The 20356-nt window shown below is 40.9% G+C and overlaps 2 protein-coding genes across 7 annotated transcripts in view; one reads left to right on the top strand and one right to left on the bottom strand.

The window, feature by feature from the left end:
- Positions 1-20356, top strand: part of LOC124955166 (neuroligin-1-like) — an 88018-nt gene that overhangs the window by 62783 nt on the left and 4879 nt on the right. For 3 of the 5 annotated variants that reach the window (XM_047509170.1, XM_047509172.1, XM_047509169.1), the window contains 2 exons: positions 1811-2011; positions 12650-12814. In XM_047509170.1, the coding sequence (XP_047365126.1) occupies positions 1811-2011; positions 12650-12814 (366 nt within the window). Of the gene's footprint in view, positions 1-1810; positions 2012-2303; positions 6772-12649; positions 12815-20356 lie in introns of those variants that run through there. The other 2 variants (XM_047509174.1, XM_047509171.1) reach the window with 2 other exon arrangements.
- Positions 1-20356, bottom strand: part of LOC124955196 — an 88925-nt gene that overhangs the window by 66479 nt on the left and 2090 nt on the right. The gene's annotated exons all lie outside the window — the stretch shown is intronic.

Here is a 20356-nt window from a genome sequence, read left to right as displayed (position 1 = left end):
TGCTCTCGCATGTATTTACCTTGTACGTAAGACGGACAAGGAAAAAGGAGAATGACCGAACGGAAAGTGAAAGCGTATTTCGAGCTGCGCGCGATTTTCCCTAATCTTTTAACGAAAAACAAATTCCACGGGGTAGAATTCAATTTTTTAGCCGTCGCCAAAGAACGGCAAAGTACGTCTTTCATTTGGATGAAAAGCAGCAAGCAACGAACGAAAGTACGTAGGCGTAGCTACAGATGGGACCCGCTTTTGATGTTTTCAGAGAGTAGAAATATTTCCGATATAAATAATACCACCACAAAACCGCCAATCCTCCCATCGCATCAAGCCACAAAACGTTTGAAAGCACAGTCTAGCTCATAGCGGGCCACGCTACAAATAATAACGATATTCCAGGCGAGTGAAATTTTAGATTTATTCGTATTTGCCGCGTCGCTGCTTAAACATTCATCAAAATATTCATACGATTTTCTCTATATTTCGTTATAACTCTAACCGCACGGAGGACCGCTTTTATCGCGTAACCGCGAATAAAATCGTCCTATAAGCGTATCGATAAAAATGACGAGAGTTTGAAGAAGAAAAAAACAAAAAGAAAAAAAAAAAGAAAGGAATCCGCTAGACGTTTCGTCTAGTCGTTTAGGACGATCTCTTTCTTCGAAATTTATGCGTCCTCGCTTAAGTATCGCGATCAATATTTAACGCGTCTAGGAATAGGATTCGCGCGAACGAGCACAAACTTTTTATTGTCGCGTCGCATTATATTCATCGAATACAATATCAAACTCTGTTGGACAATTTGACAATTTCTCCGACTATCGGCGTTACGGCCGAATGTAGTTCGTTTCGGAGAACTAATTAAAATAGAATAAGGAAATGGAGAAAATGTCGAGTAAAAGTACATAGCTGAGAATGGCGTTCTATAAAGCTGAACGAAAAGTTGGGAAGAGCGGTCGGACAAACGCTAGTCACGAATCGTCGTCGTCTCGGAAGAACGCATCAGGAAAATCGGCGATCTCAAATCCCGAACGAACTATCGTCGTCGTCGGCGATAGATAGCCTGGAGGAGATTACAAGCGAGTCCTCAAGTGTCGTTTCTCCTTTTCCTTCCTTCGTTCTTAGCTTTCATCGACTAACATTCGACGGATTCTTTTCGGTAGCGACACCGAACGCTGACAAAACTTTCCGCGATGATCTCTCCAACTTCCGACTCCATTCTTCCGACGACACCGACGATCGCAACGCGGAGGCGAAATGAAATTACGCTCGATAATGAAGTTTACTCGATTTTCCAAGTTTATTCTTCGAGATATATATATATATATATATATATATATATATATATATATATATACATATATAGATGGATATATACACGTATACGGAGTGCCTCCCCCAAGTCGAGTGTTACTTTCGTTAGGAGAGGAAAAAATGTATCCTAAAGAAAATCTCGTGTTAATGAGATGATATACGAAGCTTTGAATCAAAGAACTTCCTCCCCTGACATTTGGGTCAACGTTATCAACGAAAAGCAATGAAGGATAGTCGAAAGTTTATCGAGTTGATTAAACTACTCTGTAAAAGGAAATGCATCTTTCATAGAACCATAATCGAACGCGCGCGCGCGCTTTATGGCATATCCTTTTATCTATCGACAAAGTTTTAAACGCGTCTAACTATTTTTAAAAAGATGAAACTCAAAGATAAATTCGTCGAACGATATCGTCTGACATTTCCTACTCGTAGATAATATTCACGACTAAAGTTGCTGGTTTTTATCTTTTTTTTTTTTTTTTCTCCTTTTTTTCAGGGTATCCCGACGCTGATCATAGCAGTAGCTGGAATCGACGATGCTGCGTCGGTAGCAATATATGGCATCGTAAAGAGCGTCATGTTTTCTCACGATGCGCTTTGGTATCAGATTCTTCAAGGACCTATCGCTATAATCGGTGGTCTCGGCTTCGGTATACTCTGGGGTTGTTTGGCGAAATACGTTCCGGAAAAGGGTGACGTGAGTATTCTCTTTCTTTCGATTTTCCTATTCTCCCAGTAGCATAAAAAAATTTAATTTGCGAAATATTTATAAAATACGGAAATAAATGTTTGCAATAAATGTCAAAGAAAAATTGTTGACGTTTATATACTCTTGCGACAAAAAAGAGATCTTTTCAACGATCGTTAGATAAATGAAGGCAACGCTATCGAGATATTGTCGTTGTTATTAACGCGTTGATCGTTGCAATTTTCTTAGAAACTAATTGACGGAATGTGAAAAAGTTTTTTACGTGTTTTTTTTTTTTTAGATAAGAAATTGGAGTGGCGGTCGTTTCGAAGGAATTGTAATCAAATACAAAGCGTCGATACGAAAATTTGTCAATTGCGTAAAGAAATTCGTTCGCAAGGACGAGAGACGGTCAACCATTCTCTCTCTCTCTCTCTCTCTCTCTCTCGAGCGAGCGAGCGACGTCTGTCACTCGTCTCGGCGCGGTAGTATAATAGGTCTTAATGCCCTCGACGCGGCACAACGTTTGTTCGGCGAACCGTGTGATTCTCATCGTTACTGATTTATCGACGCCCTCGACTAGTCCCGCGGCGAATACGAGAGAGCGCGCGCGATTAAGGACGCAGCCTCGTTAGCGCGACTTGCCAACTGGAATATCTACGAGATATCCACGATACCGTTTTATTTTCTTTTTCTCCGTCTTATTCCTACTTTTGTATTGTTCTTATGGTTACAGACATGTACCTCTCATTGCGCGTCTATGTCTTTTTGACAGTACCCTTTCGTCTTAATTTCTTTCATTTCACAAGAGAAGAGGATAATTCTTCGATAAATATCGTTCGATACGTTCGAGCAACGAATCCAATATTATTTCCTCTGACTTTATTAAAAGAGAATAATTGAAAAGTGAAATACGTCGATATAAGTTTGACGCGCTTACGAGTTCGCATTAGCATTATAGTCGGGATCTCTTCTTGAAAGACGGATCCCAACTATAAAATCCTCAAACAAAGTATCATCGAGATCGAGAAGCTATACGACTAATAATCCGACCTGTTGGTCGACATATGTCGTATTAACGAGCCACGTACTCGTTTACGCATAAAGGAATAAAGAGATTCGATTATTGAACGTATCGATTATTGAAGTACAAGAAGATAAGAGAGTGGCGCCGCGTCCGTGTCGTGATAGGGAAAAAATCTTGTTCCTCGTCTACGTTTTCCACATTTCTTATATCGATTTTAAAAATTAATTCGTCCCACGTCGCACGGTCACGTTGTACGAGACATCTTCGGCAAGAGTTATACACTTCCAAAGGGAGTATCGCAATCTCGTGTAAACCGTCGAAGCAAACGGTTGCTTCCTCGTCCTCCCTCTTTTCTTCTTTTCCTTCTCGGAAGGAAGGAGAAAACGGACAAGTTTGGAGACGCGCATTATCCCGCCAGAAAGATCGATCGTCCTCGATCGAGTTAGAAGATCTTCCTCCATCCACTTGGAAGTCTTCTTCCCTACTTTCGTTCCTTTCCATCGATCGAAAATGCCAAAGAAACCCTCTGCTGGTGAGGTACGATAAAGTGCATTAATGACGGATAAAGAGGGTACTACTACTTTCTTTTAGTTTACCGAGTTATCCTTTTCATACCGTCTCTCGCTATCTCTTCGTTTCGATGATCAAATTACGGAGGAAGAAAAAAGAAAAAAGTTATCGTTGCACATTCCTCAAATAAGAGAAATAATTTCTAATTCGTAATAATTTCTTTTCCAAACGAAGATATTCACTTTGAATATCTTCGTTTGGAAAAGATCAACTATTTCGATTATTTATCCGGCTAGCGCTATTACATCTGGTCATTGCACTGCTGTTTATTTGTAGAAATACTTGTCCTTTTTCTTTTGTCTTTTTTTTTTTTTTTTTTTTTTTTTTTCCTTTCTTTCTCGTGTAAACGACGTTAACGCATCTTTCTTCCGGCGAAGAATTCATCATTCGCATTCTTTCCTCGTAATCTATCGACGCGACTCGATTTTGTCTCGATCGATCGAATTGCAACCATCGACCGATTCGAAAATGTTCTTTTTCGACCGAAACGAATTCTCGGTCGTTCGCGACAAGAGAAAGAAAACGTAGAAGCGAACGAAGTATAGAGTTTCGAATCGTTGAGTTTCTCCTCGTAGTTTTCCGTAGTCGGACGCGAGGGAAATAAATCGTCGTCATGGCGAAAATGGAAATCGATTTGCCGAGAAACTGATTGGAATTTGCTTCGTACGAAAGTATCGCCCCTTCGTCGTCGCGATAGAATCGATATTTTTGTTTAACAAAGAAAATGTCTCGATTGAGAAAACGTCGCTATTTCGGTAAATAACCCATCGAATTAGTCTAATAGTTATTTCGATTTCATTGACATACTCGTGATACTCGTGAAAAAAAAAAAAAACGCGAAGTAAGCGAAAAGGGAGGGCGAAGCGAAGAGCACGAGGCGACGGCTAAAGTGGCACGGCTAGTGCGATTAAAAACTTTAAGGTTAAAAAAGCAGGGAAAAGGAGAGGACGAAGAATAAACCGAGGCGATTTTGAAAAAGGGAACGAACTTTTACTTGGTGCGAGAGGGAGAGAGAGAGAGAGAGAGAGAGAGGGAGGGAGGGAGGGAGGGACTTGTAGGTCGAGTTGCCAAGGGATATTCAACCACAATTGCGTTCTTCGAGTACGCTTCTCGCATACACACAGTGGGATTCAAGTTTATACAAATTTTGCCTTTAACCAATCCGATAAACTAGGCAACGGGAATGGCCAGTTTCGTACGGGTTCTCGACGATCTCGCAAAACTATCAACGCAAATTCTAGTCGCGCGAGAAGCTTTCGAGGACAAGCTTTCTAGATCTAGTCGTGTCGCACGATATAAACGGTGAATCGTGTCTCTAGTTTTTATCCTTAAAATATCCTCTCCTTCTTACGGAATACAAAGAGAAGGGACTAAAGAGGCATGCATGCATAGCGATTACATAAATTATAACTTATATCGTACATCGTATCGCGTTCTCGAGAGTTCTCCTTATCTCTAACGACCGGAACCGTGGGTAATTCAGGTATGGGCGTTAAGCAAGTCACCCAGTATACGTATATACTCTCTATAATATATACTATATACGTGTTGTGTCGGTGCACGTTCGCGCGCGCAAACGTACGTAGTAACTCGAAAGAGAAAATACGCGAAAAACAGGGCAGTAGGTCAAACGAGATACATAGGGTCGGTCGTCCACCCCTCTGGCCTCCTCCCTATATGCATCCTCGCAGATGCTTACAAATCTGGATCTCTCGCACGGAATCGGATAAATCCACTTTCGTCGGATAAATCTACTTCGGTTTCTCCGTAGAAGCGAGAGGAGCGGCGAAGGGAAGGTGACGGTGACGGTGACGATGAGTTTATATTCTTGAAATCTAAATATACTGCGAGCTCACCGTAAATCGCCAAGCTCTCCGGAGTAAATCGCATAACGATTTATTCGGCTTAATATACGATTTAATCTACGCGCGCCATCGAATTTACGATACGAATTACGCGCTGGAGGTTAGCCATAGATACGTATGCGTTTACCTAGCTCTATATCGATTCGAGCGGTCGACTCGTTTCGTTGGCAAAGTATTATTCCGAGTATGATTTATTTTTTGCCGATAGCTAATTCGTGGCCCATTCGAATAACAACGAAACGCGGAGAAGGCACGAAGAAACGAAAAGATGCGAATAAAAAGAGAGAGAGAGAGAGAGAGAGAGAGAGAGAGAGAGAGAGAGAGAGAGAAAAGCAGGATAGTGGGTCGATCGAGGAGAGGGAGAGAGAAAGTAGGTATACAATACCTATATTATCCCAGTGCATCCTCGCGAGTCAGGATTCTTCTTTGTATGTATCCCAGATGCAATAGCGGCGCGCTACGTGCAAAGTGCATCGACCCGCGAAATACGCGTTCCTACGAGAACGCCTATCTCGGCTTCTACGATATAAGATTTCACTCACCCGTTCCTTCGTCCTAAAACAGACGTTTTAACGCGCTTCTTTTCCATCAAAATAAAAAAGGAGAACAAAAAATGAAAAAAGAAACGCAATTTCCAGAGACAGGTCGTTTTTCCTTCTCTTCTCTATCGGTCTTCCTCTCGCGTATACATAGGAGATACAAGCGTCAAGAGTATTTGATATTCCTTGAAATTATTTATTGCGAGTTAACGAGAGACGCTATACAATTTTAATATTCCTTTCACAGTTGAGATCAATTTTCCTCGATTTCTTTGAAAGAGCTATCTTCCATTAACGCGGTAAAGAACGATATTAAACACAATGATACAAAAGATGAAAAATCGTTCTCTTATGTACAATGTAATACGCTTGACGTTGAGAGATCGCAGTTACCATAAAATAATGCGCTAATAAAATCGGGAACGTGCTCTTCGACAAGGACAAATAAAGCGGCTTACTTGAAAAAAGATTCGATTCTCTGGCTCTAGTATCGCGGAATAGATACCGACGGGTCGACAAAGTCGAGTCGCGTTATGAGAAGAGAATATTGTTATTTATCAGTGGCGTAGTAAGCCTCCCTTCGATGACGTTAGCGTGTGCCTGTTCGAACGTGCCTGTAAGCTTGCATAACGTAACGAAAAGGAAAGAAATAAAAAAAAAAAAAAAAGAAAAAAAAAGAAAAAACAAACAAAACGAAACGAAACAAGAACGGAACGTGACTCATCGTTGTGTACAAACGAATATGCTCGTAAGAGGAATTTTATAACGTTGACTTTTTTTCATTTCAAAACAAAAGCTATGAGTAAGGTCGATATTTCGTTTGGATTAATTTACGTAAAAATTCAAATCGTTCGAATTTTTTAATACTATCAAAGAAGTCACCTTATAACCCTACAATTGTTATTCGCCTTTGTACGAATTTGACTGCTATCAGTTGGTATATCGCAATAAATGCTCGATTTTTATTACGTCAAACTCAAAAAGGTTTTCGAGAGCCTATCGAATTCATTTGTTTCCGTAAATTTCGAATGCGGTGGACGCGACCCAGATCGTTTATCAACCATCCACTGTCTCGTGTCGAGCAGGTGTGCACCACGAATGCGAGAGAGAGAGAGAGAGAGAGAGAGGGCGGAATTCTATGTACGTAGCATAGCGGGAAGAAAAAAATGTGATGAATGGCTATCAATGCGAGTGTTTACATGCAATTCGATCGGTCGACCGTCCGTTAGTTAGACGGCAACGTTTTTACTATAGATATGTTTATTTATTTTCAATCTCCTTCTTTTTTTCTTCCTCGAAGCATCCATTCATTCCAAATCGATGAACTTTTTCAATATTTGCCATGCATTAAAATACTCGATGAAACGATCAATGACGTTTGTAAAAATAAGTTGTATCCATCGTACACGTCCTATCAAATGCGTACGCCTGAATATATACGAGAGGATATTCTCGATATAGCATAATGTTTAGCCAATTTCCATATTAATGTAAATACGCTATACGTCACGAAAGGCATTATCTCTCGACATCCGGACGGACGAATATCGATCGTATGCACGCGGATACGTGTATGTACATGTATACCTACGTATTCACGGACTCACCAAGTGTCCGAATATTTCTCATTCTTCGCGCACAAAGGTACATACATGTGTGACATTTAACTATTATTCCAAAGCAACGTCCTACTATCGAACGTTATAAAAGTAAGAGCTCCGAAAATTGGGTTTCTCTTCTCGTAGATCTTTTTAAACGAGAAGCAAAGGACAGAGAATGCGAATTTTGTTTCTTTTCCGAGTAAACGAGACGAAAAATAGCGTAAAGAAAAGTGTCGTTCCACTCTCATGAATTGCAAATTACGAAAATGAGATAGAGAGAGAGAGAGAGAGAGAGAGAGGAGGATGGCTCGTAAAGAAGCGAAGAGACGAATTACGTCGATAGCCATCCAACAATCCGTCGTGCTTTCATAAGAGCGGAGCTAACTGCGAATGCAGCAACGCCGGTCTATGAAGCAGTTCATTTTGCGAGAGTTGCAGCCTGCTACGATAATGAAGAAGCCAACGAAGAATATATTTGCTCTACGATGCTCGAACCGAACTCTTCTCTCTCGCTCTGTGCTCGGATGTCGCGTGAAAAAGCAAACATTTACATATTTACTTTTTCGCCTGACATCTGGCCGTAATAATCCGTGACGCGTTACGGAAACGTGATCGTTACCGACGACACGTTAAAAAAAGTCATTCGAGAAAAAGCAAGTAACTATCTATCGAGTATATTTTAATCTTCGATAAATCTCCAAAAAAGTGAGATAATCGAAGTCGCGCGAAAGAAGGTAAAAGATTCGTGTACGCTTTTGAAGGAGAAGAGTCTCAAGACGAAGGAAGGATCAACTTCGAGGAGAAATCTAAATCATTGCGATCTCGCCTTTGAAAAGCTCCGAGAAATCGAATCCTAAATACGAAAAGCTAGGGAACATGAGTTACGAATCGAGTTAGAAAGTCGATTCTAAGCAGGCAACGCCTGCTTAAAGGACAAATCTTTTATTTCTTATTGCGATCACGTCGCGCATACATGGTCGCGACGCGGAAAGAAAAGGATAGACGAAAATAAGTACACGGAGAAACGTAGGACGTTCATCCGTTTTCGAAATATCGATTGCAACGAATTTGAAATTCAATGCCTGCGTCGAAAGTTGCAAAGTTTCGTAGTCACGGCGATGGCAAAGGCGCCGACGACGCCTATCGATTTGGGCGAATTAAATGTTTGTGTACGGATTCGGTCAGAACTTGGTTGCCGCATTGGCACCTGCATTGCCTCCCTAACGTCCCAACAAATCTAACCGCTTCCTTTTCCGTTCTCTCACGTACATTAGACGTCGCCCATTTCAATTATCTTTCTACGACTTTACGAATTACAACGTAAGAGATACTTAGCCGCGTAACCAGCGTCGTTACCTACATTCGTTACCGGGCTACCAAGAGAGACCGTCTGGAATTTCTCACGATTACGCCAATTATCCTATGCTCCGCCTTATATCGTTATCCTCTAGATCCTACCCAAGAGTTTGGAATTCTTTCTCTCTCTCTCTCTCTCTCTCTCTCTCTCTCTCTCTCTCTGTCCCCCTCTTTAACTCGCGACGATTTTTAATCGTTCGCCGAGGACGACTCGGAGAAATTGTCGAAATACCGCATGTTTGAGTTCCCTCGAAAATACGAGGATTATACGCAGGCTTTGTGTTCCGCTACCCTTTAATACCACCTGTTTCGAGTTTATTGAAGGACGCTCTTAGAAAGTTTCGTTGGACGGAGAACGAGGACAAGTGGCTTATGTTGAAAGTTTGTGGGCAGAATTGTTTGCAAATTTACTATCGTATTATTTTATGATAATATTGTGCTTTTACGAGAAACCCTTGGAGAAAAGTAAAACGTTAATTTTTATCCGAGGACACGTCGTTTCGTGGCTTTGGAAAACTGATCTCTGCCCTGAAAACTTGTCCGAACGAGATTTAAATTTTGAATGTTTATTTTGAGTATTACAAAGTCTACGATTTTCAAGATAATGCTAAATACTTGCTAACACGATGAATTCGAGATCGTAGCTCGTTTAGTTTCCTGAAAAAGACTGTCCGAGATAAATCCTCCATGCGGAAAGCTAATGTGGTTAACCTTTTATGAAAAAATACGAATAACAAAGAGACAAAAGGAAAGAGAACGGTGATATATATATATATATATATATATATATATATGCGGTAGCACGGTGGTACAACAACACTTTGGCGCATCCAGAGCGCACATCCTATAACGATTTTCTTTCGTGTTTCCACTTTGCGTTTTTCCAGCCACGAGTTTTTTGCGACGACAATAAAACCTCGATTGGTACGTTCGTTGGTACGATAGAAAATTGGATACCTAGTGGGAATGTATGTATCTCTCTCTCTCTCTCTCTCTCTCTCTCTCTCTCTCTCTCTCTCTCTTTCCCCTCCCAGGGCCAAAGAAATATCGTATTCACGAATTCTGTGATACATGTGAAATTGAATCCTCCTGGAATCGGCAAGAAGACACTTCCGTTGCGAGAGATAAGAAAAACAAACATTCAAGAGTATTACAGAGGGATTTCGAGGTTTCTTCGAATCAAAGCGAAAGTTACGACCTGCGTTGAAAACTGAGAGCTTTCTCGAATGACAACGAGCGAACGTTCTTGGTCCTATCCAATGAAAGATCGCATCTCCGACACCTCTATTTATCATAAAGCAAAGAGCTCGTCTCCTAGTTGATAAAAAAGTATATCTTAAATCATATTCGTCGTTCCTCTTGGCAGCATCTCCTACGATACATATCGAATGTACGGATACGAGCATACATATATGAAACATCTTTGTACCTTGCTCGCTCTCATGTTTCATGCATATTGCAAATATTTTCGAAGGCCGTGAGATATAAATTATCCATTCTCGAGGAGTAAAGCCCTCCTTTTATAAAACCTGAGGATTAATGTCGTTGTCCAATGTCTTCGAGGAGTAAATAAGATAAACTATACACATGTACGTAGGCGGCACGATTAAGCGACATCGTCGAATCGAAAAAGTTCACGGGGTATTTAACGCGAGGGAACCTCTTTAATGGACAACTTCATCTTATTCCTTAGAAAGAAACTTGAGCTCGTTATAGGCCCTTTGTACAATGGCACGGCGAGGAGATGTTTCTTTTTTTCTCTCTTTCCTTTCTCGGAAGTCTATTGGTCTCTCGCACACGTACGCATCTGCGTGTCCGTGTTCGCGTCTGTATTTGAAATGATCGATAAAACGAGAGAAAGAGAGGGAAAGGAACGGCGAAGAAGATGGGTGTCGCGGAAACGCAATATTCCTCGACTTACGGCAATATCCCGACGCATTCACGAGAGTCTAGCGGGATACCGCGTACTTCTTTTATCGATGGAATCTTTAGTTTCTCTCACACCGCGCTCTCTCTCTCTCTTTCTCTCTCTCTCTCTCTCTCTCTCTCTCTCTCTCTCTCTCTCTCTCTCTCTCTCTCTCTCTCTCTCTCTCTCTCTCTCCCCGTACCACCAAAATTTCATAACACCGAGCGTGAGTTGAATGCACGAGGCGAAAAATAACTCCGACGAGAATTTCTTTCCCCGTAGCTTTTTTCATTTTCTGTTCTTTTTTTCAAATTCTTGGAGGGAAAAAAAGCGTCAGCAGGTATACGTAAATCCGACTCCATTATACTATCATGGTATACGACCATTCTGAACGCAGTTTTACAAATATTTCCGCACTGTACCTCTCGAGTAATCTTGTTCATTTAAATGTTAAGTCTACCGAAAAGTTCTCTGCCTGCTTAGCGCACAATTATTTTTAAATTCCTAAAGAAAAATGTTTTACATAAAACTGACAGAACTGTAAGGCTAAACTTTATATTTTTGTCCGTAAAAATGATACGTGTAATATACCTGATTTCTCTCGAGAAAGATCGATTATATCGATTCAATATTTTGCCCGTATATACACGTTCCCAATGGCTCGCTCGTTAAAGAAAACTGAACTTGGGTAAAGGAAACAATCGTCCACGGAAATGAGGTAGGATTTCAAACGGTTCGGTAGGTGAAGAAACGAGAGAGAGAGAGAGAGAGAGAGAGAGAGAGAGAAAAGAGGATATCGATTTGTCAAAGGTCAAGATAAATATGTAATCGAACGAAATTAAAGAGTCGACGAAATCGAAAGAAAAAATCGATAGCCTTGAGAGAGACCTCGATCGTGTTCTCACGCGTCTTTGACGATCGTTTTATCGAGAAACGAAACGTTTGATATAATAAAAAGAAACTAAAGATCGGTCCAATTCCTTTGAGAAAGCGCAACCCTTTAAAATCGTACCCTTTGTTTCTCGCCAAGGGAAGAAGGAGGATCGAACGAGTTCGAGTCTGAAAACGAGCTGAAAAATGCAAAATTACCGAGATCGTATTCTTTCGGTAGTCTTTCGGAACGAAGCAGCAAATATATAGAGGGAAACGTATGAAAGCGTAACGGCAGAGGGAAGGAGATAGAGGAGCAGCGAGCGAGATCGAGCAAGGAAGAATGAAATAGCTAAGAACGCGGTGGTTCTACAAAGAGACAGGAAAGAAAATTTCTCTTCATTCATATTTCACGGTAGGCTAGGACGTTGGAATAGTGTTTGCTCGTCTCTCCCTCTGCACACACGTGCTTCAAAGTTTCTCGAGCTCGTCATCGATCCGTAGCTCCTCCCGTATGTACGGACCGCATATGCAAAGCCACCAGCAGTACCACCCAGACCTCGCCACCTCTCTCGTCAACTTCATCCCCTTGCCCACCACCACCACCACCACCACCACCACCACCACCACCACCTCCTCCTCCTCCTCCTCCTCCTCCTCCTCCTCCTCGTTCCCTTTTCGACGTTATACATCGTATACATGCAACGGTTGCTATCCATTTCCTCCTGTGCGACAACGAGCTTATGAGAAGCGACGCCCTGTAAAGTACCTATTAACGGCGTCCATCGTGCGCATAGATACGTCGATGCGGTTTGTCCTACTATGGTTGTTATTACGTCCCAAGATCGCCCAATCATCCATCTTTCGTCAATCTTTTAATATTAAAGCGATTCTTCGATTTAACTCGTTGCAGCCCTTCATGGTGCCCTTAAGGGTATTGATGCTATTAGGAGGTGGAATGGTCGCTGTCTTTGGAAGCGAAGCTATCGAGCTCGGTGGTGCTGGACCTCTTGCCGTAGTTGCCGCAGCCTTCGTCAGCTGTTACTTTTGGCAAAAGGACGGTTGGGAAGTGGACGACGTAAGTATCCCGCACGTCTTACGATTATATCGCACGTCGACGTATCTCTATATGAAATAGAAAGGGGAAATAGAACGGGATCACTTACGACACGACTGATGGAAAGGGAAAACTCGAGTCGAGAGGGTTGTCACTGATCAAACGCCATTAACTTACTGCAAGTGTAGCTCGTATTACGTTCGCTTAATGCGACACGAGTCTAATGATTCGAATGGAAAAAAAAAAAAATTCGACGAGTAGGACGAATGAAAAAAGGCCGAACGAATATACCCGTGACCACCGTCATACCTTTTTTTTCTCTCTCCCTCTAATCGACGCCAAGTGGAAATATTAAACGATCATTTTTCTGCTTCGTTACGAAATGAAATATCGCGCTCTCTGAAACGAAGCGCGCGCGCTTTTCATTTCCGTTCATTACCACATAAAATGCTCGATAAATTATTCTCTTTCCTCTTCTTCCCACTATTATCAAGAAGGATGGGAGCACTATCCTATTCGCCTGTATTCATATATGTATATCCTGTGTATAGTTCGTTATCCCTGGTCCTCCTTTAACGACGCCGCCGCCGCCGCCGCCTTTCCAATAATCTTTTTTTCTCTGCATTCGTGGAAAATTAATTTACGCGTCCTTTCGCATCGATCGGTGTTTCGTTCCATTCGCTATACGGAATACGCGAATTTTATCGATGCGTAGCCAAATCGAAGTTTAGTTTTGCGCATTCAATTCTAATTTGTTGATCAAGCTGACACGACGAACGAATAAGCGCGCGAGACTACTTTTGCCGCAACAAAAAGCTAATTATACGCTCCGATTAGTTATCATCCTATTTAATTCCCAATGATATCTAGTTTAAAGTTTCAAACTAGAAAGTAGAATTTTCTTGAATTCGTTGAAATATTCAAAGAAACGTGTCTTATGATTCTAAATTCTTTTGAAGGATCTTTTTACCGCGTATAGCAGTAACGTTCTCGATCCGGCACGTATTCGAACGTACGAGCGACGCGTATGCATGTAAGTTCGTGCGACGCGAGTCACGCACAGTCTTTTCTATTATAATATTATTACGACGATCTTCTTTCATTATATATCGGACGCGAGTCATTAATTATGACTTTCGAAAAGCACATTTTAACGGAGAAAGTTTGAGTTAATCAGATACTTTGAACGTTAAATGAGCTAACGATTGGTCGTTAGTTCGCGGCATTAAAGAAGGACATTTTGCTAAACTCGCCGAAGAAGGAAAAGTCGTAGTTGGCTAGCTATCGTTCTATATATCGTTTTCCATCTATGTCCTGTAAATCGTATAAATCCGAAGGCAGCACGTATCGCTCGACGCGAGTGCAATCAATGTATTTCGATATTGGAATATGATTTTAGTTTGTAGGCGAGAACAGTGCCTTTCGACGTCCGAATGTTTCGTGCTTATGCGATCGAGTTTGGACGGGAAGAACCATTTTCGGGAAGAAAAATCAAGTTGAAGAAACTTCTTCGCGTTGAAAGTAACGCCTTGACATTCTCCGGGGAAAAAGCTTTAGCTATTCTTTACGAATTCCTCTCTTGGTTTCAAGATTAAAGAGACTCGACCGTTATCGCAAAGTAATCGAACGACAGGCAAAGACGGACTAATCAAAGGATTAAAATCGTTCGAGTCCCATTTTATCACTCGTAAATATTGCGTTCTTGACTTAGCGCGCACCGGTTATACACACAAATCTCGTCGCGCTACTGCATTTTGATGTAACCGCGACAGCAGTTATGCGTTATCAACGCTTCCCCAATATTGGAATATGGAAATATGGAAATACGGAATACGGTTCACGTGTACGTGGGACGTACCCTGTATTTGCCAGTACCCTTTCCATCAGCCACATTCGCATACTCCAAGTCTTTGCTCTGAGATGAAATCGCGATTAAACTCAAATGCGTGCGTGTCTATGGATTAAGATATGTAGATACGTTTAAACAAGTTTCGTTAGAGTACATGCCGTTCTAGTACCATCCACGTATATTCTATAAAACGAAATAGCTACTCGAAGAATTAACCGCGAGTCCAAATATTTGACGAGAGAATCACCATAGAGAGTTTGACCAGCAAAAGGATACAAACGAATTCAAGATTTTTCCTTGACCAACGAATTTTCCATTAAACTAAAAACGTGCTCGTTTTCTTAACGAGCTTCTCGTTAAATTCGTTCCGATTGAATCGATACTGAGAGGGACGCGGACAAAGGGAAAATAGAGATAGAGGGAGAGGATACATTTTCCTTTTTACTTCCTTTGAGTAGACTTCACTTTCAACGCACTCAATTTTATCCTGCTTACGTAGGTACGAACGTAGGATCCGAGAACATTCTGTCGAGCGTTCTTACTACCACCATCTCTATCTAGCAACACGAACGAAAGACAATGTTCGAACGAAAATTATCCGAACACGATATCGATTCTCGAGCTTCTCCTTTCAACATTTTTACATGGAAAAGCAGTTATCGAAGTGGTCGAGAAAGGGTTTCTCGAACAGGAATGGCAGACATAATCCGGCTAAATTTCCCGGAAAACTCAATGATGTACCCTCTAGTCACACCGACCGGCGGATTTAATTAGAGTTTAGCGTACGCTACAAGCTCGATCGCATACGTTTCACTGGCTTCGTCGTGTGGGTGAGACGATAGGACGCGATAAAACCCGATCCTCCTGGTAATCGATGATTCCAACAATTTCTATAAAAATTCTGTTATTCCGTATAGATATATGTATTTTTTTAGGATACAAACAAACGCGACATCGACCGATAAACGTATTTCGAATAATTGAAAATCGATTGGACCGATATTAAATAACCACGCAAAGCAGAATGAATGGCTCTCTTCGAACACTCGATTAGGTCGGTAATGAACAACTTTAGGTAAAATTTGCTTTGTCAAGTATTTCTGTATCATCAAGTATTTCTTGTATGCTTTAGGCCATTCTCGATTTACCTTTTCGTACTTTGACGTATCTAGATGATATAAGCTTAATACGCTCGGTCCAAGTTCTAGTTCAATGGGGAGAGAATAATACATACATGCATGCATACATACATACATACATACATACATACATACATACATACATACATACATACATACATACATACATACATACATACATACATACATACATACATACATACATACATACATACATACATACATACATACATACATACATACATACATACATACATACATACATACATACATACATATATATAGAGTCGATGATTATGGTTATAGGTGTATTTGGCCATACTCGTATCTAATTATCGGCGCATACATACCTTACTTGGAGAAAGGAAGTGCGGAAATCCGGTATATCGGATTCCTCTCGAATCGATAGAACGAATAAAAGAGAATACCTTAAATCTTTTTCAAGAAGGCGAGATGGAAACTTTATGATAATTTTCTCGAGCAGGATTCACCCTCTTCGAAAGAAGTGAGAATGGAAAATCTTTCGCGTTCTTCTTCGAATAATAGCAGAACACGACGTTAAAAGTAAGTTTTCAATCGTGACGAAATATGCGAGCTCTGATTTTACTTCAAAACTTTTCACTATAAGCGTTTCGATTCACGTAATTCTTTCCTTCTTCCTACTCGCACGATTAATAATATTATAGCCCTTTTGAAATATCCCGTATTATAGCTATATAACGTAACGTGCCAGTAAAATTTACGTAATGCGACCGCACGAACGAATAACACCAAGTTCCGCTATATTCAACTCTAGGCTAGGATAATTTGTAATAAGTACTGTTACGCGAGTTACGATATTATCCTTGTTAGCTTTAAAGGTAATAAGAAGACTCGGCAAACTCTCGAAAGAAGCACTTTCCCGACGGTAAAAGAATATCCAAGGCAAGGAGGTCCGAAAGTTTCAAGAGAAAGAGAAAAAATTATCGGCAGGTTAAAAAGGAAGAAACGGGGGAGGGGGGAGAGAGAGAAAAGTCGTGCAAACGACTTTCCCTGATCTAGCAGAAAGGGACTAATAAAAAGAGATGGTAAGAATAGTAATAATAATGAGACCCATAACAATAATAATATAAAAATGAAATGTAGAAAGAAAATTGTCTCGGTCGTGAGATTTGATAAAGGCGGATACGAAAGAGAAGAGAGACTTAGCAGGAGTGTGAAGGAGGGGGGTGGGAGAGAGAGATGTAGAGAACGAAAGGAGGCATCGCAGTGACAGGAAACGGAGAGAAGGAAGGACGGTAGTCGTAACAGTTACCGGTATGTTGCAACTTACAACCGGGACACACCCCAACAGAGACTAACACCCCCCCCCCCCCCTTTCTACAGTCCCATCTCTACGTCCTATCCCCTCCTACAACTCAACGATGTACCACCGCGAGTATACGGCCAACTAAGTTTACTAGCATTTACTTGCTCGCCAAAAGCGGCTAGAAAAGGGGACTTGCTCGTCGATTCATGTACAAGCTGATTTCGCTGGGCTCTACTACTATCTCCCTTCCCTATGACGTTAGTTTCCGTATTGAGAGTAATATCGTGCGAATGGAGGACGCGACGGTATTAGTCCATTTTCCTCGTTTCGACGTAGTTTCCACTCATTTTGACCCTACCAACCAGCGGCACTAGCAACCAACTACATAGACAGAATAGTACTTTCTATTGAACGGAAATAATTCTTAATTCCAACTACTTTAATTACATTTTCTTGCCAACGGAAAGACGCGAACACGCTCTGTACTGGCGCACTACCAGTAGTACCTATTTCAATTTATTTAGGTATCTACCGAATCTACGTACACTCTCTCACCTCGCGCGTAATTCTCTTCCATTTATATCGCACTTTATCTTTAATGAGATTTAAAAACAGACATCTTTCGGACTTGCGTAAAAATATCGGAAATTCTTTTACGTCTCTTAGTTTCTCCTATGAACTAGAAATTATAGATAGTTTGCTCTACGGAAATACTAACCATATAAAGTTCATATCGCATTCAGAATTTGATTACGTCTATCTAGGAGGGAAAAAAATGGGTAGGAAAAAAATAGCGATTCTATCATTTATATTCATCAGGGACCCGGAATAAATGTATGTATGTATGTATGTATGTATGTATGTATCTGTGTATATATCAATGTTTCTTGATTTGAAAAATTCGCTCGTTGAAAATCGTTATTGCCAGGTCGCTGCTAGTGGAGTAAAACCAGGTGAGGAGTTTAATAACTCTACTTCGTAGATTGGTCGGTGTAATAAATCCATGAAAGTTAAAGAGGGAAAGGAAATTATTATCACGAGTGAACGATCCGAGAAAGTAATGAATTTTCGTGGATATCAGTGAGTGTTAGCTTTGCATATAAATGAAATGATTTTGTTTTTTAAGATCGTACTGGAGACTGGTGGATAATTTATCGAAACGGCATATAATGCAGGACGCACGAAAAATCTGTCTATACTCACTCGGTCGTTTTTGCTACGTGAGCGCCCTGTATACGTACATATAACATAATAAAAAGTAATAAATCGACGCTGGATGGCGAGTGCATTTCAAAGTTACAAATCTCCATAAATTTTAATAGCCACTAGAGTATATACCTATATGTGATACACGTCTATGCACTTATGATCAAATGGGGAAAAAAAAGATGAATTGATCTTTGATCGATTATGTCGATGCTCTTGAAATATGTTCGAACGTTCCTAAGATTCTAAGAGACAAATTATCGTCTATCGGTTCGAATTCTATCTCATTGGATTATCGATTTGAACATGATTATCCATCCCGTTGAAATTCGGTATAACGTATTTCTTGCATAATTCAGACAGATTAATAGCAATATGGAATTACGAGCGAACGAGTGCGCGTGTATCGTCATTAGAATATCCATCCGTAGGATCAATTGGATCCAACGTTGTAAATTATTCGTTCAACGTTGATGATTAACGTTAGCATTTCCTTAAAGTACCCTATTGTTATTACGGGATTGGCATTTTCCTGATTATTCCCTATCGATGGATCGCGCAATAAGGCGCACCTTAACGCACGAATCCAAATTGGTACGACAGCTCTACTCGACTCCAACGAAACGAATCGTATTTTCTCTTGATCAAAGGATAAATTCGCGTTTGAACGGGAGAGTAACGAAAAGAGTTTTCTACTTGAATATGGGTGATTTGGATAATCAAGCAGTGAACCGAAGCAAACGAAGAAAGGAAGGAAAGAAAGGATGAGTGGAGTCATCGATCTATCAAAAAGAAACGGAAATTCGACCGCAATTAGGTACAGTACAAAGCTTCTATTAGATTTGCCACTCCCGAACGGCGATCGAATTATGCGAAATATCGAACGTGTGACGGATCGATCGACTGCGCATTATAGCCGTTCGAAGGTATTCTCGAATGGAAAAATAAAAGTGAAAAAAGGAAAAAAGTCGAACAAGAGTCGTATTTCGATTTGAGATATGAAAGTACTGTGACAACCTCTAATTAACTTACTCCGTTGGCTCGTCTTAATTAATGGCATGCCTTTCGCGTACATAAGCGATGCTGCTATTCAATTACGTGAAATCTGGCAACGTCCAGATTGACGTTACATTCCTCTTCGGGGCACCCCCCCCCCTCCCCCCATCCCGCCCGCTTACATTCCCCGATCTCCTATTTCTCGATTTATTCGAAGTTGCAATTCGTCGTTTCTCCGACCCCCCTCCCCTCCCCTCTTCTCTCTCTCTCTCTCTCTCTCGTCAAATTTTTCTCATAAGTATGCACCATTAATTTTGACGTATCCTTACAGGACAGGCTAATTCGGATGATAATCACAACCACGAATGGTACCCTGCTAGCCGTTTTTTGCTCGGAAACGTGTTTGTTATCCTTTCTCCTCTTCTTCTTCTTCTTCTTCTTCCCCTACTTCTGCTTCTGCTTCTTGTTTTTGTCTTTTTCCTCGAGAGAAGAAAGAAAGCTCGACGGTGAAAGAATACGCGTCAGAAGAATAACGGTGGCTGTACTCGTATATTTGCATTTCTATATAAACCGTACTCCGTGCGCTTTGCCAGAGGAATTTTTGCTAAAAGTCAACGTACTCGGACGACAAAGTGTCGCTCGGGAAACTAACTAACGGGGACGAGACGAGACAAAACGTAACGAAACGAAAGTCGACGGATCGTAAAATAATTATTTTCAGTTCAGTGATTCATCCTGCTCGAAAATCGTTCGCAGCACGCAACTCGCGTTCGGGCAAAGTCGGAAAATGGGATTCATTCTAAACAATAGCCTGCCGTAATACTTTACTTGGTACATAGACAATGGCAATTATCGTAACTTTGAACTTAACTCGATTCTACGCTAATTCGACTAAATCGTAGCGCGTACGTTGGTTGGTCTCTTCGTGTCTCGAAGCGTAAAGCTATCAAGGCACATGTAAACTTTTCCAACCGCATATATATATATACATATATATATATATATATATATATATATATATATATATATATATATATATAAGTACCTGATACGGGCAAAACTACCGACTGCTACCGAATGTATTA

The sequence above is a fragment of the Vespa velutina genome, chromosome 17 (assembly GCF_912470025.1).
Source record: "Vespa velutina chromosome 17, iVesVel2.1, whole genome shotgun sequence".
Lineage (NCBI taxonomy): Eukaryota > Metazoa > Arthropoda > Insecta > Hymenoptera > Vespidae > Vespa > Vespa velutina.
This window is presented reverse-complemented; position numbering and strand designations above follow the sequence as displayed.